Raw genomic sequence first — 22,105 nt, forward strand, 5'->3', positions numbered from 1 at the left:
TCCTTAAAGTACAGTGAATTACCCTTGTTTTGATGTATTAACCTTATTTGTACGTCAATCCGTTACCGAGATACAGATGATTTTATTATTCCGGATTCTAAATGGACATAGCTTTACTGTAGTTGAAATTGTTTTTCAGATAAACAGCTGTTCCTCCATAGTTGTCTTCTCTTGATTGTAAAACGTTATGGTATCCGGAAATCCTGTATCGAGCCGTCTCCTCGTACAATTCCTGAGACCACGTTTCTGTTAATATTGCTACTGAATATTTTTCTCCGACCAACACTCTTAGTAATTCTTCTTTATGTTTACTTAAACTTTGGATATTACACTGTATTATTTTTATATTTCCTTCCACTGTTGCTTTTTGTTTGTTTTCGTTTTCACTGGTTGATCTCATTTTCACTTTTTACTTCTTTTTGTCACTTTATATATTCGTTTGATTCAGTTTAAAATGTTTTTGCACTGCTTGTTTCACTTTTTCTTTTATTTCACTGCTTAAGTTTCCATCACTGACCAGCTCCGAATAGAAGCTCATTGCTTTGTGTTGGTATTTGTTTGTTACACTTGATTCAATCATCTTGTTGGCTTCCTGTTGCATTTTGTTCTTCCATCTCTCCATCTCGTGTACCTTGTATGGATTTTGTAACGCTACTCCATCCATCTGTGTCCCACTCGACGATTCTGGTTGTGCTTCATTTTCTGGTAACTCCGCGTTCGTTGATCGCTTCCGTTTGCTTTGAGGTTTTTTCTTTTTTTCAGCGTACAGCTTTACCGCCGGTGTAATAGGTACTCTTGGTTTGTTTGTTTGCTGCCATTCCGACTGCAGGTTGCTGCCTTCTGCTAGTGTTTCCGCGAGTGTAGGCATATCTTGAAGTGAGTTCAGAGGTTCAAAGATGTTTTTCGAGGTGAAGGACACCATCTCTCTTGCTTCGACGTACGTGTAGTTTTTCTTCGCCATTATCGATTTTATTTGTTCCTGTCGCATTCGCTCTGGGCAGTCCAAGCTGCCGGTGGGGTGTGTTTTTTTGCAGTGTAGACACTTGTTCCGTTCTTGGCAATTGTCATAGTTCTCGTCATCGTGACGATCACCACACGTCTGACATCTCCTGAAACTCTTACAATTTTCCGCTTTGTGGTTGTATCTTAAACACTTGCCACAGAAAACCACCTTCTGCACGAACGGTAGTACTTTGGTCTGACAACAGAATAGTCATACCCTATCCGGCAGTCTTTTTGACCGAAATGTAACGGATACTCTGTTCGACGGTATTTTCTCCCCATTAACATAGCGGTTCAGCCTGTAAACCTCCAGAACGGGTGTCTCACTTTCCAGGTCCATAAATATTTCTTCCGTGGAGATATCTGTCGGGATTCCTGTGATGACTCCTGATATGCTAACAACGTGTTTTGGAATATACGCTGTGCACATGCCGTTCTCGTTGTTAATATCTTCGACGATAGAATTTGCTCTGATGTAACTGTTGAAGATTACCATGATTTTGTTACGTCCAATCTGCTTCATGTCGATTATGTGGTTCTTGTACTTTTGCGCCGCCCGTAGCTTCGATCCTAGTGAAAACTTGTTTATTCTTCCTGCTTGTGCTCCTCCTCGCATTTCGAAGTACACCCGATATGGCGCTTCATCACTAATTGCGTATTCGAACTTCATTCGTTGTTTGGCTCCATTTTTTATTCTTGCAGCGTCACCTCCGGGATCCGGAGGATCTTCTTTCCCCTCCATAACCTCACTTCACTTTTTTCACCAATATGGCGTCCGGTTTTAACTGCACGCGGGTTAAACCTTTCACTAAATTATTACACCGCACTGGTTTTTCTTTTGCTCTACTATTTCATTCTTCTCACTATCCGATTTAATACGAAAAATTTGATTTTGATTTATTTCGAACCGCAATTTTTTCAACCAACAATAACGGTAACTACCGCTGCGCTTGAAAGTCACTTTCCGAATGTGGACAACTGTCACACAGTAAAGTTCTTCAATCTTGAGCAGTTGTGGCGGGTAAATTGACATCTTCGAATATTTTGTAGATTTTTAACAATGAAATAGAGCTTGACAAGCTTGAAAAACACAAATATTGCTTGGTCAAAGCCTACTTGACTCCTTCTTGACTGCTTCTCGGAATAAATGGCATAAAACTGTCTACCATTCCCATCCATGCGCTAGATAAGTCATTACATGAAAAATCATGATTAATTGAAGTAAGCTAGTAGAAATATCATCGCGAAGTATTCCATATTCTGGAATATGCACTTCTTAATATTCATTCTTTCTTATCAAATTTCTTTCGGCGGCTATGATATACATCGCATTCTCGTTTCATCTAACACAATTACAAGGAATTCACTACTGAAATCATCAATAAGGAAGTCAGGGCCCTCTTCTATATTTCTAGAACTTTAAGTGTTCAAACGCTATGAGTCTAGACTTTAATTTAAATGAATTATTTTTAAGTGTTTAGTGTTCAAGTGTGTTTATTTCATTGATCATTTTGTTATTGTACCAGAACCAATGTTAAATAACTAAAATGAAACAGATCAAGCAAATTACCACATGTTATGCTTCAGATTAACACTTTACACTTGTAAGGCGAAAAGTTTCGATGAGAATAACAAGGATGTTCTTTTCCGCTAAAAATGTCCAGACGAACCATCACCATGCGCCTCCATTAAGCAATCGAGTGATGGCTTCTCTTTGCAATGAAAAACGACGCGACGCACATAAGAGTAAAAAGACAATTCTTGGCCAAAACTATTTTTTGCGGTTATTTGGCCCTGATATTCCTAGGATGAAGTAATAATTGCCAATTATGCAGGAAAATGCATTTTTTTGGCTAAATCTATCCACCTAACAGTGTAAAACCAGATAAAAATCTCAAAATACATATGTTTTCAAATAAAACCTCGCGTTTTATGTAAAATCAAAATCTCTTGCTGCCGCTACGTGAACGATTCTAAAATGGCTATATTTCACAAAGTAGCAGAAAAACCGTAGTTAAAGCTCTATCCTTAAATGGATTTTCTAACATTTACATAGGAAAAAAACATCTAACTTATTTTAACCCATGCCCAAGATCCCAAAAGAAAAAATGGTTGTATAAATTCGCATGCGCAAAGGTAAACACTGTTTTCTACTTGAACACTATTTTCTCCTTAACTCCCCTATCAGGGAATAATATCAGGTATGGGCGTTTGAAGCCTTACAACAACCTAGAACGTCCTGAACATAGCAGAGTTCGGAAACAGAAAATATTCAGTACATTAGCAGCATCTGTATTGTTCCAAAATAAGATTATCATTCAAACGTACCTATAGAGGTACTGCGGTAAACAATCTACTTTTTAATATCCCTTGGACGCCCTAGAGTACCCATACTATACTTGAGTTCAGGACTTTAGATGTAAGGTACACTGGGGGAAGTGGAAAAAGGGGGTAAGTGTAAAAATTGACTCGAAAAATTGTAATTGTACATTTTTTACAATTTTTACCACACCATAACATTGTGCAAGCATATACTTTGATGCCCACACTAATACTATATTAAAATTTGTATAATACATACATTAACACAGTTAACGCTTGAGCTGTCATTTGAGGTTTCGAAAAAAGTTAATTTTTGCATTCATAAAATCAATTCTTATTTGCACACATAGTTCTTTTTTTCAGTGAATTTATGTCACAGGTGACCATTTTAATACAATTAAACTAATCACATTCAATTTGTAGTGGTTTGTTCCATGGAAGCAAATAATTCGAAGATTTTACACTTACCCCTGGTATCAAACACTGCGGGGGAAGTGGAAAATGTTTTGATCACGCAATTATTTCCTTCCTTCCAGGGTTTATTTTGATGGCTGTGAATCTTAATATGTTCCTTCTTTCTTATCATTGTGATTTTCTTATCCTCTTCTTTTCATATCAACAGAAAATACAATGCTTCCAAATGATATACAAATTCAGCTTAATACTATTATTCTTAACTATTATTACTACTTCTATTTACAAACTACAATTATATAATCTGTAACTTTCAATGTGTTGTGTGTCGAGGTGGGGATAATATAAGAAGAAAACTTCTTCGAAGTGCAGAACGAGAAAGATGGAAATCAAAGGCAGTAGAACATCGATTAAAGATACGACACATGCTTACGAAGGGTTCATTATGGGCATAATTTGTTCGGGCACCCCTGATATAAATAAAGGACCTTGAACGAAGCTCTCGAGTAGGAATATGAATATTTAAATTTGATAACAAGGTTGGACAGTCAATTCTAGATTGCAAAAGGTCAGAAACAATCAGTGCTTTTGATACTTCACGGCGTGTACTTAAAAGCTCTAAACCTATCAGTCTGCATCGTTCTTCGTAATGCGGCAAATTAGTCGGGTCGTTCCAGGGAAGGCGACGGAGGGCGAAGCGATTTCAGTGGTGATTGGACTAATGTACATAAGAAAAAGTCTGATTAATCCACCTATCGGTATTAATGCCTTTCACATGTTTTACATATGAAAAAAATGTATGAGAAAGAAAAAAATAGCACCGGTTGGTGAATATATTCCATAATTCAAATTCATTTATATTTATAGAAAGTTTTGCCGTTGAATGCAATTTTTTGTGCAAACAAATTGGTTAAGGACAAGTGCTTAAAAATAGAAGATAATTTTGTACGTGTTTTTCACACACACATACATACAAACACGCACACACAGACATCTTCTCAATTCGTTAAACTAAGTTGATTAGTTTATAACCCTGTAAGCCCCATTTTTCATATAAAAAGTTCATCTTTGAGGCGAACCTATAAATTGTACGTACACTTAATGTTCGAAGGCAAAACCAGCCCTTCACTAGCTATTACGAGAATTCCTTGGTGACCTATTCCGTTAAGCCAATGAAATTATTCGGCGAAAGATACTCAGGCAATTACCGTTTGGATTTTAGTTATTTGTAACTACTCATCACAATTGAAGGTCAAAGTAACATGGGTTTTCCACTTACCCCATCCCACTGGGTTAAGTGGAAAAACAACTCCTAATTTTTAAATCTTTTTCCACAAACTTCAAGCAACCAAAACGGTATGAACTTCCGCACAGTTGGTGCAAAATTGACTGTTTTTGATAGCCCATTTTGATTGAATGCATTTAGATCATTTAAACTGGTTTTACATTAATTCAAACATGCACTATCGATTTTTCCTTTTCCACTTCCCCCAGTAGTGTACCGTACAGCTACTAAAAAAAAATTTCGTTCAAACTTCCTTTATTCGCCTTGAAGGTCAATACACATCGGAAAAGAGCTTTGGAAAATTCATTACAAATAAAAAACGCCGCTAGATCGGATATATATCAGAGCTTTGAGTGACAAAAAGCTACTGTCATGACTGTAGCTTTAAATTCAAAGGCAGTTTGAATGACTCAAATTATCCCAAGTCAGACAAAACTGGTTGCAGCAACATGAATGTGACTAAACACATAAGAGTTGCAATAACCTATGTGAAACATGTGTGCTGCTAGGGATAGCAAAGCTGTCTTGCGGTGTTTGTTGGTCTTCCGAGAGATGTAATGAGTGTGACAGAAAAGGTTACTTTAGCAGCAGAACTGAAGTCTTGAAATCAAGGACAGTTTGGTTGATTCGAAGTATCCCATAACTATTTTACAATGATAGCTGGTCTTGGTTCGTCCAGGTTGGTTAGTTGGTCCAGGAGATGCTGTGAATAAAAATAAATTTGTTTGTTTGTTGATCTTCAAGGTGATGTAATGAATATAATATTTTTTTCTTCTGGGTTCTGCTGGGTATAACGGTAATTTATGAGCAAATGGTAAAATTTAGTTTAAAAATGATGAAAAATCGCATTTAATTCAAATAGCTCAGAATCTAATTTGCGGACGTTTGCGGACGAGTTTTCACGTGGAATGCTTAGTCCATATCTTGAAGTTATACCCAAGTGATTTATCTTTGCCGGATCTTGCCGTATAGATTAACTTTTCATCTGAAGAAAAACATAAAAAATAGAAAAAATAGTGATTTTCAAGTGGTCATCACCTGAAACATAAAATTTATAATTTGACCATAAACATGAACAAAATAGAGACATACAACTATAATCTACTCATTGTGTACTAATAATAGCTTGTTGATAACATTTATGTTGTGTAAAAATCAGATTTTCCAAATACTCCAAAAATAAAGTGAATAAAATCCAATTTTTGAGCCCTAATTAGGGTTACGGCTCCTGGATTTCATCTCATAGCTCCGATATTGGTCCTACGAAAAACAAAGCAATGAAAAGGTATTTGATTTGTTTATTATTTTTGTGATTTTTTTCAGCAGTGAGCATGCATGTTAGCAAAAAGAAGCGACGAAATTGGTGCCGTATTTCTTTGTTTCGCGATGAGATGAATATATGTACAGTGAGATTGAAAACGGAACAGTTCCCCTATATTTTTTTACAAAATTTTGGGTCACTTCTGAAATAGCTATAGTATGCAGAATGTTTCTAAGTATCTAAAAAATATACAAGAATGTATAAATGTTGAAATTTTGGGTTTTGTCCACCGTGACTGTCGTGATGGTAACGTCAGCAGAACCTTGAATGCAGCGACCCAACGATAGGAACGCAGCGATAGGCGCATCGTGTTTCTTTGGGGAAACTTTTATAGACATCGAAGCACCTTCAAAATTCTATTCAAATTTGCGTACCAAAAAAAAACCAATTTAATGGCATTTCAAACACAACTGTAATTTCTATTGCTGCTAGGAAATTTAGGAATACATCACAGAACTATACTGTCGTTCTATGCATAATTGTTCTATGTTACCGTTGAAAAAAACCTCAAACTCGAGTCAATTTGTCCCACTGAATAAATTATGTTGTTGATTGATGATAATTGATACTAAAAACCGTTTAAATAAGTAGTGATTCGGAAAAGTGTTGCCTACGCTCATAACACCCCAAAAATATTTGTTAAATTAAAAGATCCAATTGATTCTGAAATTAGTGGGCCAAATTGACTCGAGTTTGGATTTTTTCGTCAAATGTAACATGGGACATTTATACGTAGAGCGGCAGTTTATTAAAAAAAACTTCTTTTTAAAATTTTTCTCTACAAATAGAATTTGCATACGACTTGGATCGTTCTGGATTGTAGCATCGAGTATCCATAATGCCAAAACATGTCAATTAGTAACCTATAACCAGAGACCGGTGGATTAAAAAACGGTCGAAATGACAACGTATGAAATGGTATGAAATCGTGTAAATAATAATGATAATTGCTTCTTATGGATGAAAAATGTTAACAATTTGAATTCGAACCGCTTTTAATGGATTGAAAACAAGAAGGAGTCTTCGCCGATCTCTTATTTTAGTATTTCTAATCTCGATATAAAGATATAGTAATTGATCTATCTTCTTCTTCTATCTATCTATCTATCTATCTATCTATATATATAAAAACCAATCTATGTATGTATGTTCGCTAACTACTTCTGAACCACTTGGCCGATTTCAACCAAATTTGGTACAGACATTCTCTATCCTCAGAGGAAGTTAACAAAGGGGTGGGATGGTCATGTAGAAAAGGGGGAGGGGTGGTGGGAGGGGTTTTGTTCAGAAAACGAACAATTCTGTGTAACTTTCAACTCCCAGGACCGATTTCAACCAAATTTTGTACACATATTCACTACGAGGAGGTAATCATATGGGAGGGGATTTGGGAAAGGGGGAGGGGTCTGGAGGGAGGGGTTTAGAAAACGGGCAATTCAAAGTAAATCATGAACCCCTGTACCGATTTCAACCAAATTTGGTACACACATTCTACATCATAAGGAAAAGATAACAAAGGGGATGGGATGGTCATTGGAAAAAAGAGGAGGGTATAGGGGAGGTGTTGTCTTTGGAAAACGAGCAACTCAGTGTAACTCCCAACCCCAGGACCGATTTCAATCAAATTTTGTACACATATTCACTATGAGGAGCCGATCGTACGGAGGGAAATTTGGATAAGGGGTAGGGGTCTGAAGGAGGGGTATTGTTCAGAAAACGGGCAATTTAGTGTAATTTCTGAACCCCTGTACCGATTTCAACCAAATTTGGTACACACATTTTCTATCCCTAGGAGAAGATAACAAAGGGGTGAAATGGCCGTTGAGAAAAGAGGAAGGGTAAAGGGAAAGCGGTTGTCTTTAGAAAACGGGCAATTCAGTGTAACTCCTGACCCCAGGACCAATTCTAAGCAGATTAAATGATTAAATCATTCAACTCTATGATTAAAGATTATGATTAATGAATTATAATTTTTGAAAATGATGACTGATAATGATTAATGATTAAATTCATTTTTGACAATAATTAACGATTATGAATAATGAAAAACCGTTGGATTATGATTAACGATTACCGATCGTGATTAAATGTTGACACACTATGTGTATGGTTAATGATTAACGATCGATATGATTAATGATTGATGATTATGAATGATCAAATTGCATAGTGATCCATAATCGAGTAACCTTTATTCCAAATTTTAAAAGGTATGATAATTATATGATAATGATTCAAGATTAATAAATAAAAGCAAGGTATGCAATGATCCAATGTTCCAGCATAACTTCTGTACCCCTTGCCCGATTTCAACCAAATTTGGAACAAACATTCTTTTTCTTAAGAAGGCGAAGATGACAGGGATCGATCAACTCAACACTTCATCGAAATCATGGTTTGCCCAGAGAAAAGCAATGATTAAAGTGTTTCCTTCTGGACGGTAAATGTGATCATTTCTTTAAAATAGACGTTTTTCCGGAATAAGGCATCGGTGTATGTTTTTCCTTCTTTAGAAATAGACGTTTGCCCGGAATAAAGCGATTTTGGGTTTGATCCCATTTTCAAAATCAGTCAATGTTTTCAAATGTAATCTACCTTCTTTTAATCAAATGATGAAATATCAATAAGAAAACACAATTATCCTTTTGACCTATTCCAATTCCGATGGTGAAAAAAACTGCGAATTAAACTGGCAACTCCGAGCAAGGCCGGGTACATACAGCTAGTAACGAATAAAAACTGTTTGGAATCATTTCTCTTCTCTTTTCTTTGGCATTAAATCCCCCACTGGGACATTGCCGCTTCACAGCTTGTATGTTTGTCGGCGTAGCACCAAGTTAGAATTCGGAAGTAGGGACTTTCGAACCGAACTTTCTTCCAAGGTTTTATCAGTCAAACTAAATTATGCGTTGTTTAGTGCATCTTCCGAAGTTGGGTAATTTGGATATATGTCGAGAAAAATTTATCTTTGGTAGAAAATGTCGTCTAACTTTGTACCGGATAGACAATAAGTGCGGAAAAACAAAACCAGATAGGCAGCCCCACCGAGAGGTGATGATAAAACGATTGTTCTCGCTCATTTTCTGTTGGGGACCATATTTTCTTTGCACAGCTGTGTAAAAATAGTTAAAATGCATCTTCAGAACCAGTGCCACCCCTCCCTCTGCCCCCCGAAACAATTCTGTTTCATGACAGCTTGCGAAAAAAGGCTCTCATGGTATGCTACATTAGAGTGGGACGCAGTTGTATGAAAAAACGCAAATCAAGTCAGATCAACATCTAGGAGTAAAAATGCAAAAATGTATGTTTCCCATAATAATTCCCATACAAAATTCAAACGCGATGCGGAAGGCGAGGAAGTAACCAATCGCACCCAAAATCTGCACAGTTGTTAGGGATCCTGAATGTTTTCGAAAAACCGTTGATTTGAAAAAATTACCATGATTCCCCACTCTAACACTACATATCGTAAATGTATAAAGAGATGATAAGCGAGAGATTTGTTAATTATTATTGCTCCTCGAACTTACTCGAACGATAATTCGTTTTCGAGATCGAATCTAAAGCTGTAAAGCTAAATATATTCGATTCACTACAATAGAATAAAACGTTGATATTGCTTATTGTTTCAAAAGTATCTGCTTACAAAAGATATAGGTTACAAAACTCATGCCATGAATCAAACAGATTATAATTTTAATTATTTACTGAATGAACACTATTTTTTTTTAATTCTGTATTTCTAGGGACATTACCTTGAAGTAAGTGATACGCGGGACGTTTCGCGGGACACTTTTCAGCGCGGGACAAATAGTCAAAATGCTGGACTGTCCCGCGAAACGAGGGACGTCTGGTCACTTGATTCAAGATGCATATTTCTTCATTTTCATTTGTTGGATTACCCCAAAAAACATTCTGCCTACGCTCATTACATTCTAAAAATATTGATAAAAATTTGTATTCTATTCGGTTCTAAAATTAGTGGGACAAATTGAAGCTGGTTTGATTTGGTTTTCTATGGTAACATGGAGCAGTTATGCGTAGACCATCATTCCACTTTCAATCCAAAGCAAAAATGACAAAAGATTGAGGATTAGTAAGCAAACAATATTATGAAGGCGCAACCTTATAAGGACGATGTTGGGATATTGAGGAAGGTGTATGTTGGGTCAGCATTTGTAGACAATGTTATCATGATCTTATCCCGTAAACCACGTGTAAGTAAGTCACTGCTGGATCATTAATTTGAATTCCTTATAAAGCTTGATGGCACAGTGTTTACTCGAGAATTCACAATGCAACAAGTTAAAATTGAACTTAACGATAAATTAGTCGTGCCGAAGCGCAATACCCTGCCGAGTATAGCCGAATTGAATAGAATGAATAAATTCAACGTTTATTTTGATGATTGCTTGTAAACAATTTGATGCGAAAAGTTTAAATTAAAATCAAATATATTCACGAACCTTCAGTTCAATTTGCTTCGTAGCACCAGGACCCAGCATTCATTTTTCAGAGCCTTTGATGTTGATCAAAACTATCCCAAACTTTCGCAAGAACAATTTTTGCCTACAACCACTTTGGTTCAAACAATGCCACTCTTTTTCGTTATTGTCACCGAAACCACTACTCGCACTGTAGACACCATACGTGAATATTTATTTCACTTCAATTAATTCAAAAATTGAAATTCCTATTTTATTTACGAACCGCTACTACTTTGGCTTCGATCAACGTGTTTTAAGCCTAATGGAAACGATTTGCCTTGTGAAAGATTTGAGCAATCGGTTGATTATTTTTTTACAATTTCATCCAATTTCGGTTCTGACGAGTTGACATCGAAATTAACGACCATCACCATGTGCATCACTGCGATACATTTTTTGTTCCGATTTGTATCACGTTTCGTAAATTTATCAGGAGCACCTTTTGACCCGACCGTATCGATTACGCACCCGAGACCGACTGACTTGATTGGGCCTGATGATGGTCGGCTAGGCTGGATGGATATTTCTTCACTAACTGTACACATATACGATAGAGATCGGTTTCTGTTGCCGGTGGATTGGATGTACATCAATATAATTGTACGGAAGAGAACCGATGATGGACCATTATATGGCAGAACTACAACAATGCTCCTGATGAACCCTTGCATTCGGGAAAAGCTTCGTTTCACTTCCGCACTATGACGATTGAAAGCACTGCCTGTAAGGATGGATATACAGACTCGCTTTTCATCATTTCTACAAACAGATTGGACACGACGATAGTTGAATTGGACAAATATTTTGCTCCGTGAATGACAATCGGACTGTTACCATTAGCGCGGAATAACCCAACCTCCCGCCACCTACAACTTTAGGTGCAGTTTATTAAAACACTTGAACTAATTTGATTCAACTTTTTTTTGGAGGTAGCTGGTAGATGAAAAATAAATTTGTTTCAAGCTATGTACTATCACTCACAGTAACAAGTGAAATCAATTTTTGCGAGTATTTCATGTGATGTTGATCCTCCGTATTTCATTCAGAATATTATCCGTGAAAACGAGACAAAAATGTAAAAAAATCCTTTTTTGCAATTCCTGATCATAAACCTGGTTTACAGTTCGTCTTTAAGTGGTAAAACGGCCTAGTTTTCCATACCGACGAAATGGGTGCTTTAATGAACATTATGCAACTTAAATGGGTTGCATAATATTCATTTTAACACTCACTTGAGTCCTATAATGAAAAACCAACATCAGAACAGTAGTTACATGACTACATTTTGCTGAATTAGCTTGGGTGAGTGTTCAAAAAGTGTATTCTCTGCGTCGCGTAATAAATTAAATAGTTTAATGGACATGACATCAAAAATTTCCAAAGGCAAGTACAGCTATTGATTCACGGCTTATCGAACTATGCAATGTGGCACGGTAACAGGGAATCTGATTGTTCTCTGCAGCAACATAGTTTATTGGCAAGAATGATCATGTGGAGTAAATAAGACTGTACAATTTTTGTACAGATTTATCATATTGGTTAAAGTCCATTTTTCGTCATTGCAAAAAATAGCGTGTGCTACTCGTTGCAAAACTCGATTTTTTTCAGCACTCGTAGTATTTATCCAACTCGGCAAGCCTCGCTGGATAAACGTACAACTCGTGCTGAAAAAATCATCTTTTTACAACTTATTGCACAAACTACTATTATCAAATCAAATTAATTTTAAAAGTGGGACTACAAAGTTTGTATTAAGCTATTATAAGAATTGTTTTGTTGTTGTTCGGGATGCACTTACATTGAACATTTGTCTATTGAAGCAGACCTTTTTTATCCGGATGTTTACTAAACTTTACATGAGGCCTCTTTAGATTCAGAAACCGCTATTTATACAACCTGAGGCCTTTTTTAGCCATGCGGTAAAATGCACGGCTACAAAGCTACAACATGCGCTGCTACAAAAGACCATGCTGAAGATGGCTGGGTTCAATTCCTGATGCAGTTTAGGAAATTTTCGGGCTGGAAATTTTCTCGGTACCCCTGGGCATAAACGTATCATAGTGTTAGCCTCATGATCAAGGAATGTAATTGTCGCTGGAAAATGCAAAAAACAAGACAAAAGAGAATAGCGATAACTCTTTGTTCTCAGGGCATCTTTAGTAAAGTTATAAATTGTATGGGAGTTAGGAAATGAAATTGAAACTGTAAAAATGCCATCTTCAACAGTCGTTATAGTTTCAAAAATTCGAACAGTTTCGTCGGGAAATTTATAACTGGAATACTGCTCAGTTGTATTTTTGCACGAATTTGCAACAGAATTTTCTCGAGTTTTATTTCGTTCAAAACAGTAGAAGATGACGTCATCAGCAACAAAAAATACTATTTCATCGACATCATAACATTTGACATTTGAATTGGCCTCGGAAGATTATTTTTTCGTTTTCCAGTATAAAACATGTGCAGCTTATAACTGCTACTGAAGATGCATTTCGTGTTTTATATCTTTGACAGTTATAAAATGTAAAACTCGGGAAATAAATGTAACTATAACTGTAACATTACTAAAGATGCCCTCATCTGCAGAGAATAAAGACAATGTTGCGTTCCGTTTTATTTGCAACAAACATAGAGAGGAAATTGTTGTGAACTTTTCAAACTGCGATAAGTTGTATATTTTAGAAGTAAAACATAAATCTTGTGAACATATGGTTAAATTGATGTCTAAACATTGATAACTGATACTTATTTAACCAAAAACAGCATCGAAAACCGACTAGGGTAAAACGTCCTATCGTTGTGGTATGCCCTAATGTTGCGGTAGTGTTAAAGTAGTCCATTCTGGATATAATACCATTGAAAACAATTGTGGGTACGCTAATACTCTTCGAATTAACGACTAGAACAGCTTTTGTTTGACAAAATTTCGTTCAAAATGATGAAAAATCAACATTTTTCGTTAAAAATTTGAATCCCTTGAGCCTATTATTGCGGTAGTGCTAAGGTCCTATTGTTGCGGTAACGCTCTCCATAAGAATTACATGCAATACCGCAACAATAGGACTGACCTTCAAAAAATATCGCAACGATAGGCAACTGCGTCCTATTATTGCGGTAGTTTGTTTTTATTGTGATAAAAACAAAACAACATAAGTTCAGCACAATTCACGTAATATTTACGAAACTATAGTTAACGAGCATCCTATTCAACTACTACAATATGGAATTCGACCAACAGGTAATTTTTGAAGAATTTTCGTAATTAATTTCATTTTGAAACGGTGCTTAACCCCTCCATAATAGGTCGTTTTACCCTAGTTCTCAAAATGCGCGGCAGGCGATCATTGTCGTATTCTGTTGCAGTTTGGGACAAACGCTTATTGCGAGTTGAGTTTGTCCCAACATTTACAAGAGAGGACAATGTCGTTGTCATTGGAAATGTTGTTATTTTACATTCCTTGCTCATGATATACAAATGCAAAAATGGCTTAGAAACCTCGCAAGTCAATGTGCTTAATGAACACTAAGCTGCGAGGCGGCATTGTCCAGGTGGGGTATGTGGTGCCATTAAAAAAACGAATTAAACCACCTAGTAGGTGCAAATGGTAACTGGCTTAGAAACCTCGCGGTTAATAGACGAATCCAAGTAAAAACAAGAAGAAGACACTCGACGGTGTTAACTTTGCCAGATCCTTCAGTACAGCATTACATATTCGGAAGCTTATCTCAATTTTTTACAGTTCGGAACTTTTTCCGTATCATACTTCAATCAGATTTTAATTACATTTTGTCTAGAATTCATTATAAGCATTTTAAAATGATCTTCCTATGCTGTGCTGTAGGATCTGCCAAAGTTAAGGACATAGTTGGAAGAGTACCACTATGGCAGTCAAGATGGCACCGTACCTTTTACGGGTCAACCTCACACCTCCCGCACTCCTCTCCCACCAACATTCGAATGCATCGAACAGCATCGAACAAAAGTTTAATACTCATATTACTAACCTGTTCACAGCATATTTATGTGATTCCCGTGATAATGAACATGTTTCTTCACAGAGTCCTATGTACTTCGGCTCGAATAATATCATAAATCAGCAGTATCGTGCCAATTTAATAGTCGATTGGGATTTGTTGGGTTTATCACTGCACTTCACTTCTTCTCAAAGGGCATTGAAAAAATCATGTTTTCACTCAATGCTCCGCATATGAGCAACCCGAAATGCTGATGGAATGCAAATTAAATATCACTTTTTAAAATCAGTCACTTGTTTGAAGCGAAAACTCGATATAAACTGCTATTTTTGCCCGAAAAAAACTATGAAAAACTGACCGCGGAGCAAATGTAAACACCGGAACCGATAGCAGCAAACTAATAATTAGGGTGGCTCAAAAATGATTTTGCTCCGCCACGCTCATATTTTGGGTGTCGTTCGATGGTTTGTGCTGGTTTGAATAGTGGCTTACCGTGCACAGTTAATTTGAGGTTTGTATGACAGCTGATATGACGAGGTTGAATTCTACATTATTCTGATTGTGGCACTCCGTCATTGGGCGCTGGCGAGGGGGGAAATGTTGAACTCCGAAGGCAATGCATATTGAATGGTCGTTTCAATAATTGGGAGTCGATTTTAATCGAGGTTGCGAATATTCAGCATGATAATTAGGCTTCTAAGAAGGCATAAGTGAAACGAGTAATTCAACAAAGTAGCCAGAACTTGTCTGTGATATTGCGCATAAGCCTCAAAATTGTATTCCCACCTTTGGGTTTCCGCACCGAGCACTCAGCGCCAGACTCGGCGACAAGGAGATAGTGGTCAAGTTGGTACTCCTGATTTTATGACAACTGATGTCGATTGGTTGTTTGAGTGCATCGGTGTCAAAAAATAGAGCTTTTAGCTGAAAATTTAATGGTCAAATGCACATTTTGACAGCAATATAGATGTATGAGTGAATAAAATGTGCAAATGCTCTATCGCGGAAGCAGTCGCTGAAGACAAGTGTCAATGGTTTCAGTGACGAAACGAAAAGTTTCAATGCAAAAAGCAATATCTTCCACACCAGGGGAGATACTTCATACAAAAAGTGTGATATGGTGGTGAGCGGGGTATAAAATGATACTTTTGGCGTTCGTTCAGTGAAGTCTATTGAATGTTGCTTTCAGCTATGTATGTTCTATTTTCGCCAGCGTTTGAAATCAAGGCGCTGAAGCCAGTGTAATGAAAGGTTTAGTTTCCCATACTAGTTTTCATACAGACTTGAACCGGCTTGTGCTCAACCAGTTTTCGTTCAATTCGGCTTTTGGAGGACACTCGGAGCGTGGGATGGAATCGAGTGAGCGTGGTGGAGTTGGGTCGCTTTTCGAACCACCCTACTAATATTCTTTGTTTTTTATTAATGCGACACCAACACTACTACAGTATATGACAGTTTTTATTGTACCAATACTGTTAAAGCTTTGTTTTGGTACTCAACCCACCTTCACCTTAACACCGTCGTGTGTCTTTTTATTTTTACTTGGATTCGTCTATAACTGTGGAAGTGCTGAATGTACACAAAGCAGCGAGGCGGCAATGTCCCATTTGGGGATGTAACGCTAATAAGAAGAAAAAGAAGAAATAGTTGTCATATATGGCGTATAGGCCTATAGGCGTAAATAAGAGGGGGCAGACCAACTTGTCCCCATTGCATTGGAGTAACTACTAGCCCCCTTGTTCATTCAAAGTTAATTGCCTGTGTTCCAGGTATTAAGACACCCGGAGTGGAAATTAATTACTGTGTCTGAAACTCGCTTTATGCATATGCACAACTTGTGATAGATTTAGTTCGGAAAAGGTATTGAAGGGTTTTGAGGGATTTGATCCCACGAAACCAGTACGCTGGACAGGTGCTTTCCATACTAAGGTACGAAGCAAGTGTGTAGGAGTCAAACAATACTAAATACACATCCTACTAGGTTGGGTTTTCACATTACGGCAGATATGCTCTTTTGCTTTATTCCGAGCATTTTTTTTAAATGCGTGCCACAAAAGAAATATTTTTATTTATGGCAATTATAGTACACTGGATTTTGTTTTTACACGATTTACATTTTCTCAATTTTCCACTCATCCTAAATGTTTAACGCATATTAATTATCATGTGATTTTTCTTCGATTTATTCTGGATTTTTTGAAACATGTTGCAAGGTTTGGTGGTAAATTGAAGTCACACGATCAAAAATACGAACGAAAAAAATCGTGTAAAAACAAAATCCTGTGTATTTAGTATTTTTCAATCATAGAAACGGCAGCGAAATTTTTAAAATAAAACATAGATTTTTACACTGATTCCTTTTTATGTGGAACGGGTCATTCTGGGTTTCTGGTTCCTGGGGAATGGGTCATTCGGGTTTTTTTCCTGGGTCATTCTGGGGATTATTTTCCATGAAAATGGTGCATGCTGGGCAATATCATTTTGGAGAATTGGTCGTTCTGGGAAATAACATTCTGGGGATTAACCTACAACCATTATATGCTGATTTAATTCTGAATGGATAACTAATAGAAGTTACAGGACTAAGAGAACAAGTTCAATTTCTGAGACTTCTGAGAAACTCTAAGTAAAATGCAGTTCCTGTATAGTTTTAATATTGTAACAACATAAAAGTTTGAACAAATTATTTATGTTTCAAAGGGACACTGGATTTTCAATAATCCAGATTTCTTCAAAAGAATTTCTTAGCAAATGATCAATCCCTTAAGAATGTTGAATGTTGTTTTTTTTTAGTTTTGTGAATAATACCTAATAAACCAAACGTATGATGTCTAGCTTTCTAACACAATCTCAAAAGATGCAGGATTATAAAAGGAATCTCTTTAAAAATGTGATACAACCATACAAAGTATCGTATGTAAATATCGAATCCAGACGAATACATTTATTATTATTATCGTCTTTATTTAAGAGGTTTTCAGCCCTTGGCTGGCTCACCTCTGGATTTCGAATAGTACATTTCTTTCTGCAGATTTTCCTAGTAAAATGATTAAAGGATTTTGTAATGCAGCAATTCCTCGCAAATTTTGAATTTTCAATAAGCACGCTAGACTTCTTGATATTCGAGAAAGCTTCGGCAAAACTTTTATATTCCATGAAGCGGGAAAAATTTAAATGAGATAAAACTTGGAATGCTTTCGGATAGATTAAAAAACTACAAAGGCCCATTTTGCCTCGCTAAGCTCCTATGGTTTTCTAAACGTATTAAGGTTTGGGAATCTCATGGCATATCGATATTAGGGCTGAGCGTCGAGGATCATCACGATCATCATCATAGGTTGGTAGGTTAACTTGGAAACAGTTCGGCCGAGCATTAAGCGAAAATAGCTTGACTGTTTTAGTGAACAAGTAGAATAATTAATAAAAACAAATTATAAGCCTCAAATTATGGATTATTAAGCTCTCACAATGATTGAGATTGTATTTATTTTTTTATGAACCCCACCACATCAACAAATCATCTTCGTTTCTACCTTTATTACCTACCTGAATACCTGGTTGGCTACAGCGTCGATACACCTATGCCTGGCGTATTGTAGAGCTCAATAATCGTCGGTCTTAGGCAATGTTCCTCCAGACTCCCCGAACGTTCAGGGTCCCCAGGTCCGATTCCACAGACCGCATCGTGCTTTCGTGCTGTGCGGTTCTTTCTCTCTATGCGGAAGGAAGTTTTTAATACTACCCGAAGCTATTTTAATTTCAACGGTGCTTCTTAGCGCTATTTGTACCCACTGATCCCGTTACGATCTTTGCAAGGACCCGTGCCTTCGTTTTACGTTGGACCCGTTTGCGGAAGTAAAATTCCGACAAGCGGTGGTAATCCTGCAGGGACACCGTTCTGGGAAAAACCTCTTAGAAGGTCACGTCTCCACGCTCAGCAATGAGTATTAATAAAAACAAGAGGAAGGAGTCTTTGAATTCTCCACTTCCTTCTAAGAAACAAGGTTTCAAGACCGTCCTGCCAAAGCGCGGAAAAAATAGAAGGAAGCTGGAGAATTCAGATATTCCTTCAAACTCTAATGTCGGAAATAATTTTTCTCCTATCGAACTGAGCAATCAGTTCGATTTGATGAATGATGATATTGAGCAAATCGAATCTAGCCCAGGTGATTCGATTCATGCGAAAAAGCAAAGGATTCCGCCGATTGTGGTATCTGTTGCCGAGTTTTCTGGCTTTAGGAATGAGATTTTGAGTAACCTTCAGGGGATCAAGGTTTCATTTCAGATTGCTAGGAAGGGTGACTGCCGCGTTTTGCCGGGATCCTTTGACGATCGCAAACGTCTTCTTCAGTATTTAACTGAGAAGCGCCATAAATTCTTCACATACGACGACAAAACTGAGCGATTGTTCAAAGTCGTCTTGAAAGGTCTCCCCAGTGATGACAAATCACTGGATGAGATTAAAATTGAAATTTCTCAATTACTTGGATTTTCACCAGTCCAAGTAATTAAGATGAAAAAGAAATCCCATTCTGGTACTTCCCAGAGGGAATTTCTCAAGAATTTTATTTAGTTCATTTTAACAAAAGTGAACTAAATAATATGAAAAGTTTGGAAAAGGCCTGTATTATGTCTCATGTCCGTGTTACATGGGAACATTTCCGCAGGCCTGGGGAAATTTCAAAACCCCACCCAGTGCCGTAAGTGCCAAAAGTGGGGTCATGGAACCAAACATTGTCACATGGATGCTAAATGCATGATTTGTGGTGGAACCTCTCACGCCAAGGACGCATGTCCTGTGAGAGAAGATTCCAATAAATTTAAATGTGCTAATTGTGGGGGCAATCATAAATCCAATTTCTGGGAATGCCCTTCACGCAAAAAGTTTTGAATTCCCGTGCAAAATTGATGACGGGAAATTCCAATCGGATCCCAGATTCGACGGGTAGAAATTTTTCAAACGCTCAAATTTCGAAACCGGTTACCGGTCGAGCAATTCATACCCACCACAATTCACAAACAAATTTTGCCGCTCGTCAACGGGTAGCAAGCACTTCAGTAAATTCCAATTTTTCCAATGTACCTACGTATGCAAACATCGCGGCTGGTAGACAAAATTTCTCTTCTCAAAATGAGGTTTATACCCATGTCCCAACGGAAAATAATGGTCATGTTGCCGATTCAGGTAGCATGACTGCTTCCGATTTTGATTTTTTAACTGAACAATTGCATCACATGATTGATGCAATGTTCAAAGCAAATACCATTCCTGAAGCTGTTCAGGTTGGTATAAAGTACACACAAAAATTGTTATCGGACTCCGTTTCAATGGATCCAAATAATTGTGTGAAAGTTCTAAATTGGAATGCCCGCTCTCTAAAGGGTAAGGAAGATGAATTATTCAACTTCCTTTCAGTTCATAATGTGCATATTGCCATTATAACTGAAACGTATTTAAAACCAGGACTCTCCATTAAAAGAGATCCAAACTATTTTATCTACAGAAATGATCGTCTTGACAGCGCCTGTGGTGGGGTCGCCATTGTCATTAATAGACGTATCAAACATAAATTATTTTCTTCGTTTGAAACCAAAGTTTTTGAAACCTTGGGAGTTTCTGTTGAAACAAATTTTGGACAATTTTCCTTCATTGCAGCCTACTTGCCTTTTCAATGCAATGGGCAGCAAAAGAATTTGTTGAAAGCTGATCTTCAAATTATGACTCGCAACAAATCAAAATTCTTCGTAATTGGTGACTTCAATGCCAAACACCGTTCATGGAATAATGCTCAAAGCAATTCCAATGGTAAAATTTTATTTGAAGATTGTTCTGCGGGATATTATACTATTCAATATCCCAATGGCCCTACTTGTTTTTCTTCCAGTCGAAATCCTTCTACAATTGATTTAGTTTTAACGGATTCAAGTCAGCTGTGTGGCCAATTGGTAACTCATGCTGACTTTGACTCTGATCACCTTCCTGTGACATTTGAAATCTCACAAGAAGCCATTTATAATCCAATCAGCTCTACTTTTAATTATCATAGAGCTGATTGGGATTTATAAAACGTATATCGATAGGAATTTTGATGTTGATATTCCTCTCGATACCAAAAGTGATATTGATAATGCTCTCGTATCTTTGACAAATTTAATTGTCGAAGCCAGAGGCATTGCAATTCCGAAATGTGAAGTTAAATTCAACTCCATTATTATTGACGACGATCTTCAGCTACTGATCCGTCTTAAAAATGTGAGAAGAAGGCAATACCAAAGAACTCGCGATCCCGCGTTGAAAGTTATTTGGCGAGATTTGCAAAATGAAATTAAAAAACGTTTCGCTATTCTGAGAAATACCAACTTTGAGAATAATGTCTCGAAGTTGGATCCCAGTTCGAAACCCTTTTGGAAATTAACAAAAACCTCAAAAGCCAATTCCAGCGCTTAAAGAGGGAAATAAAATTTTATTAACAAATGGCGAAAAGGCTCAAAAACTTGCTCAGCAGTTCGAGAGTGCCCATAATTTTAGTCTAGGTCTCACTAGTCCAATTGAGGATCAGGTTACACGGAGCTTCGAAGACATTCTCAATCAAGAGAATGTTTTTGACCCTTCGTTGGGAACTAATTTGGATGAAGTGAGATCTATTACTAGAAAATTTAAAAATATGAAAGCCCCGGGTGATGATGGTATTTTCTACATACTTATCAAAAAACTTCCTGAGAGCTCTTTATCCTTTTTAGTTAATTTATTTAACAAATGTTTTCAATTGGCATACTTTCCAGATAAATGGAAAAACGCCAAAGTTGTTCCAATTTTGAAGCCGGACAAAAATCCAGCTGATGCTTCTAGTTATCGCCCAATCAGTTTGCTTTCTTCAATAAGCAAACTGTTTGAAAAGATTATTTTAAATAGAATGATGGTTCATATTAATGACAATTCTATTTTTGCTGATGAGCAATTTGGTTTTCGCCATGGGCATTCAACCACTCATCAGTTATTAAGAGTTACGAACTTAATTCGGCTCAACAAATCTGAAGGATATTCGACTGGAGTTGCTCTTCTTGATATAGAGAAAGCATTTGACAGTGTTTGGCATGAAGGTTTGATTTTAAAATTGATGAATTTTAATTTTCCTCTGTACATCATTAAACTGATCCAAAATTATTTATCAGATCGCTCACTGCAGGTAAACTATCAGAATACTAAATCTGATAGATTACCTGTAAGGGCTGGTGTCCCCAAGGCAGCATACTGGGGCTCATATTGTATAACAGTTTTACTTCTGACTTACCTGATTTACC

The 22,105-nt window shown here is 37.0% G+C and overlaps 2 protein-coding genes across 6 annotated transcripts in view; one reads left to right on the top strand and one right to left on the bottom strand.

Moving 5' to 3' along the window:
* The window catches only part of LOC134211601 (tyrosine-protein kinase receptor torso-like), a 198,300-nt gene extending 186,965 nt beyond the window's left edge, over nucleotides 1–11,335 (bottom strand). For 3 of the 5 annotated variants that reach the window (XM_062688625.1, XM_062688624.1, XM_062688622.1), the window contains exon 1: nucleotides 10,811–11,333. Coding sequence is in view for 1 of the 5 variants with exons in the window: in XM_062688627.1 (XP_062544611.1) it covers nucleotides 10,811–10,849 (39 nt within the window). In the remaining 4 variants the exon portion in view is untranslated. Of the gene's footprint in view, nucleotides 1–10,810 lie in introns of all 5 variants that reach the window. The other 2 variants (XM_062688626.1, XM_062688627.1) reach the window with 2 other exon arrangements.
* The window catches only part of LOC134211604 (transposon TX1 uncharacterized 149 kDa protein), a 179,235-nt gene that overhangs the window by 136,338 nt on the left and 20,792 nt on the right, over nucleotides 1–22,105 (top strand). The window lies entirely within an intron of this gene.

This window comes from Armigeres subalbatus, chromosome 2, assembly GCF_024139115.2.
Source record: "Armigeres subalbatus isolate Guangzhou_Male chromosome 2, GZ_Asu_2, whole genome shotgun sequence".
NCBI classification, from domain to species: Eukaryota; Metazoa; Arthropoda; class Insecta; order Diptera; family Culicidae; genus Armigeres; species Armigeres subalbatus.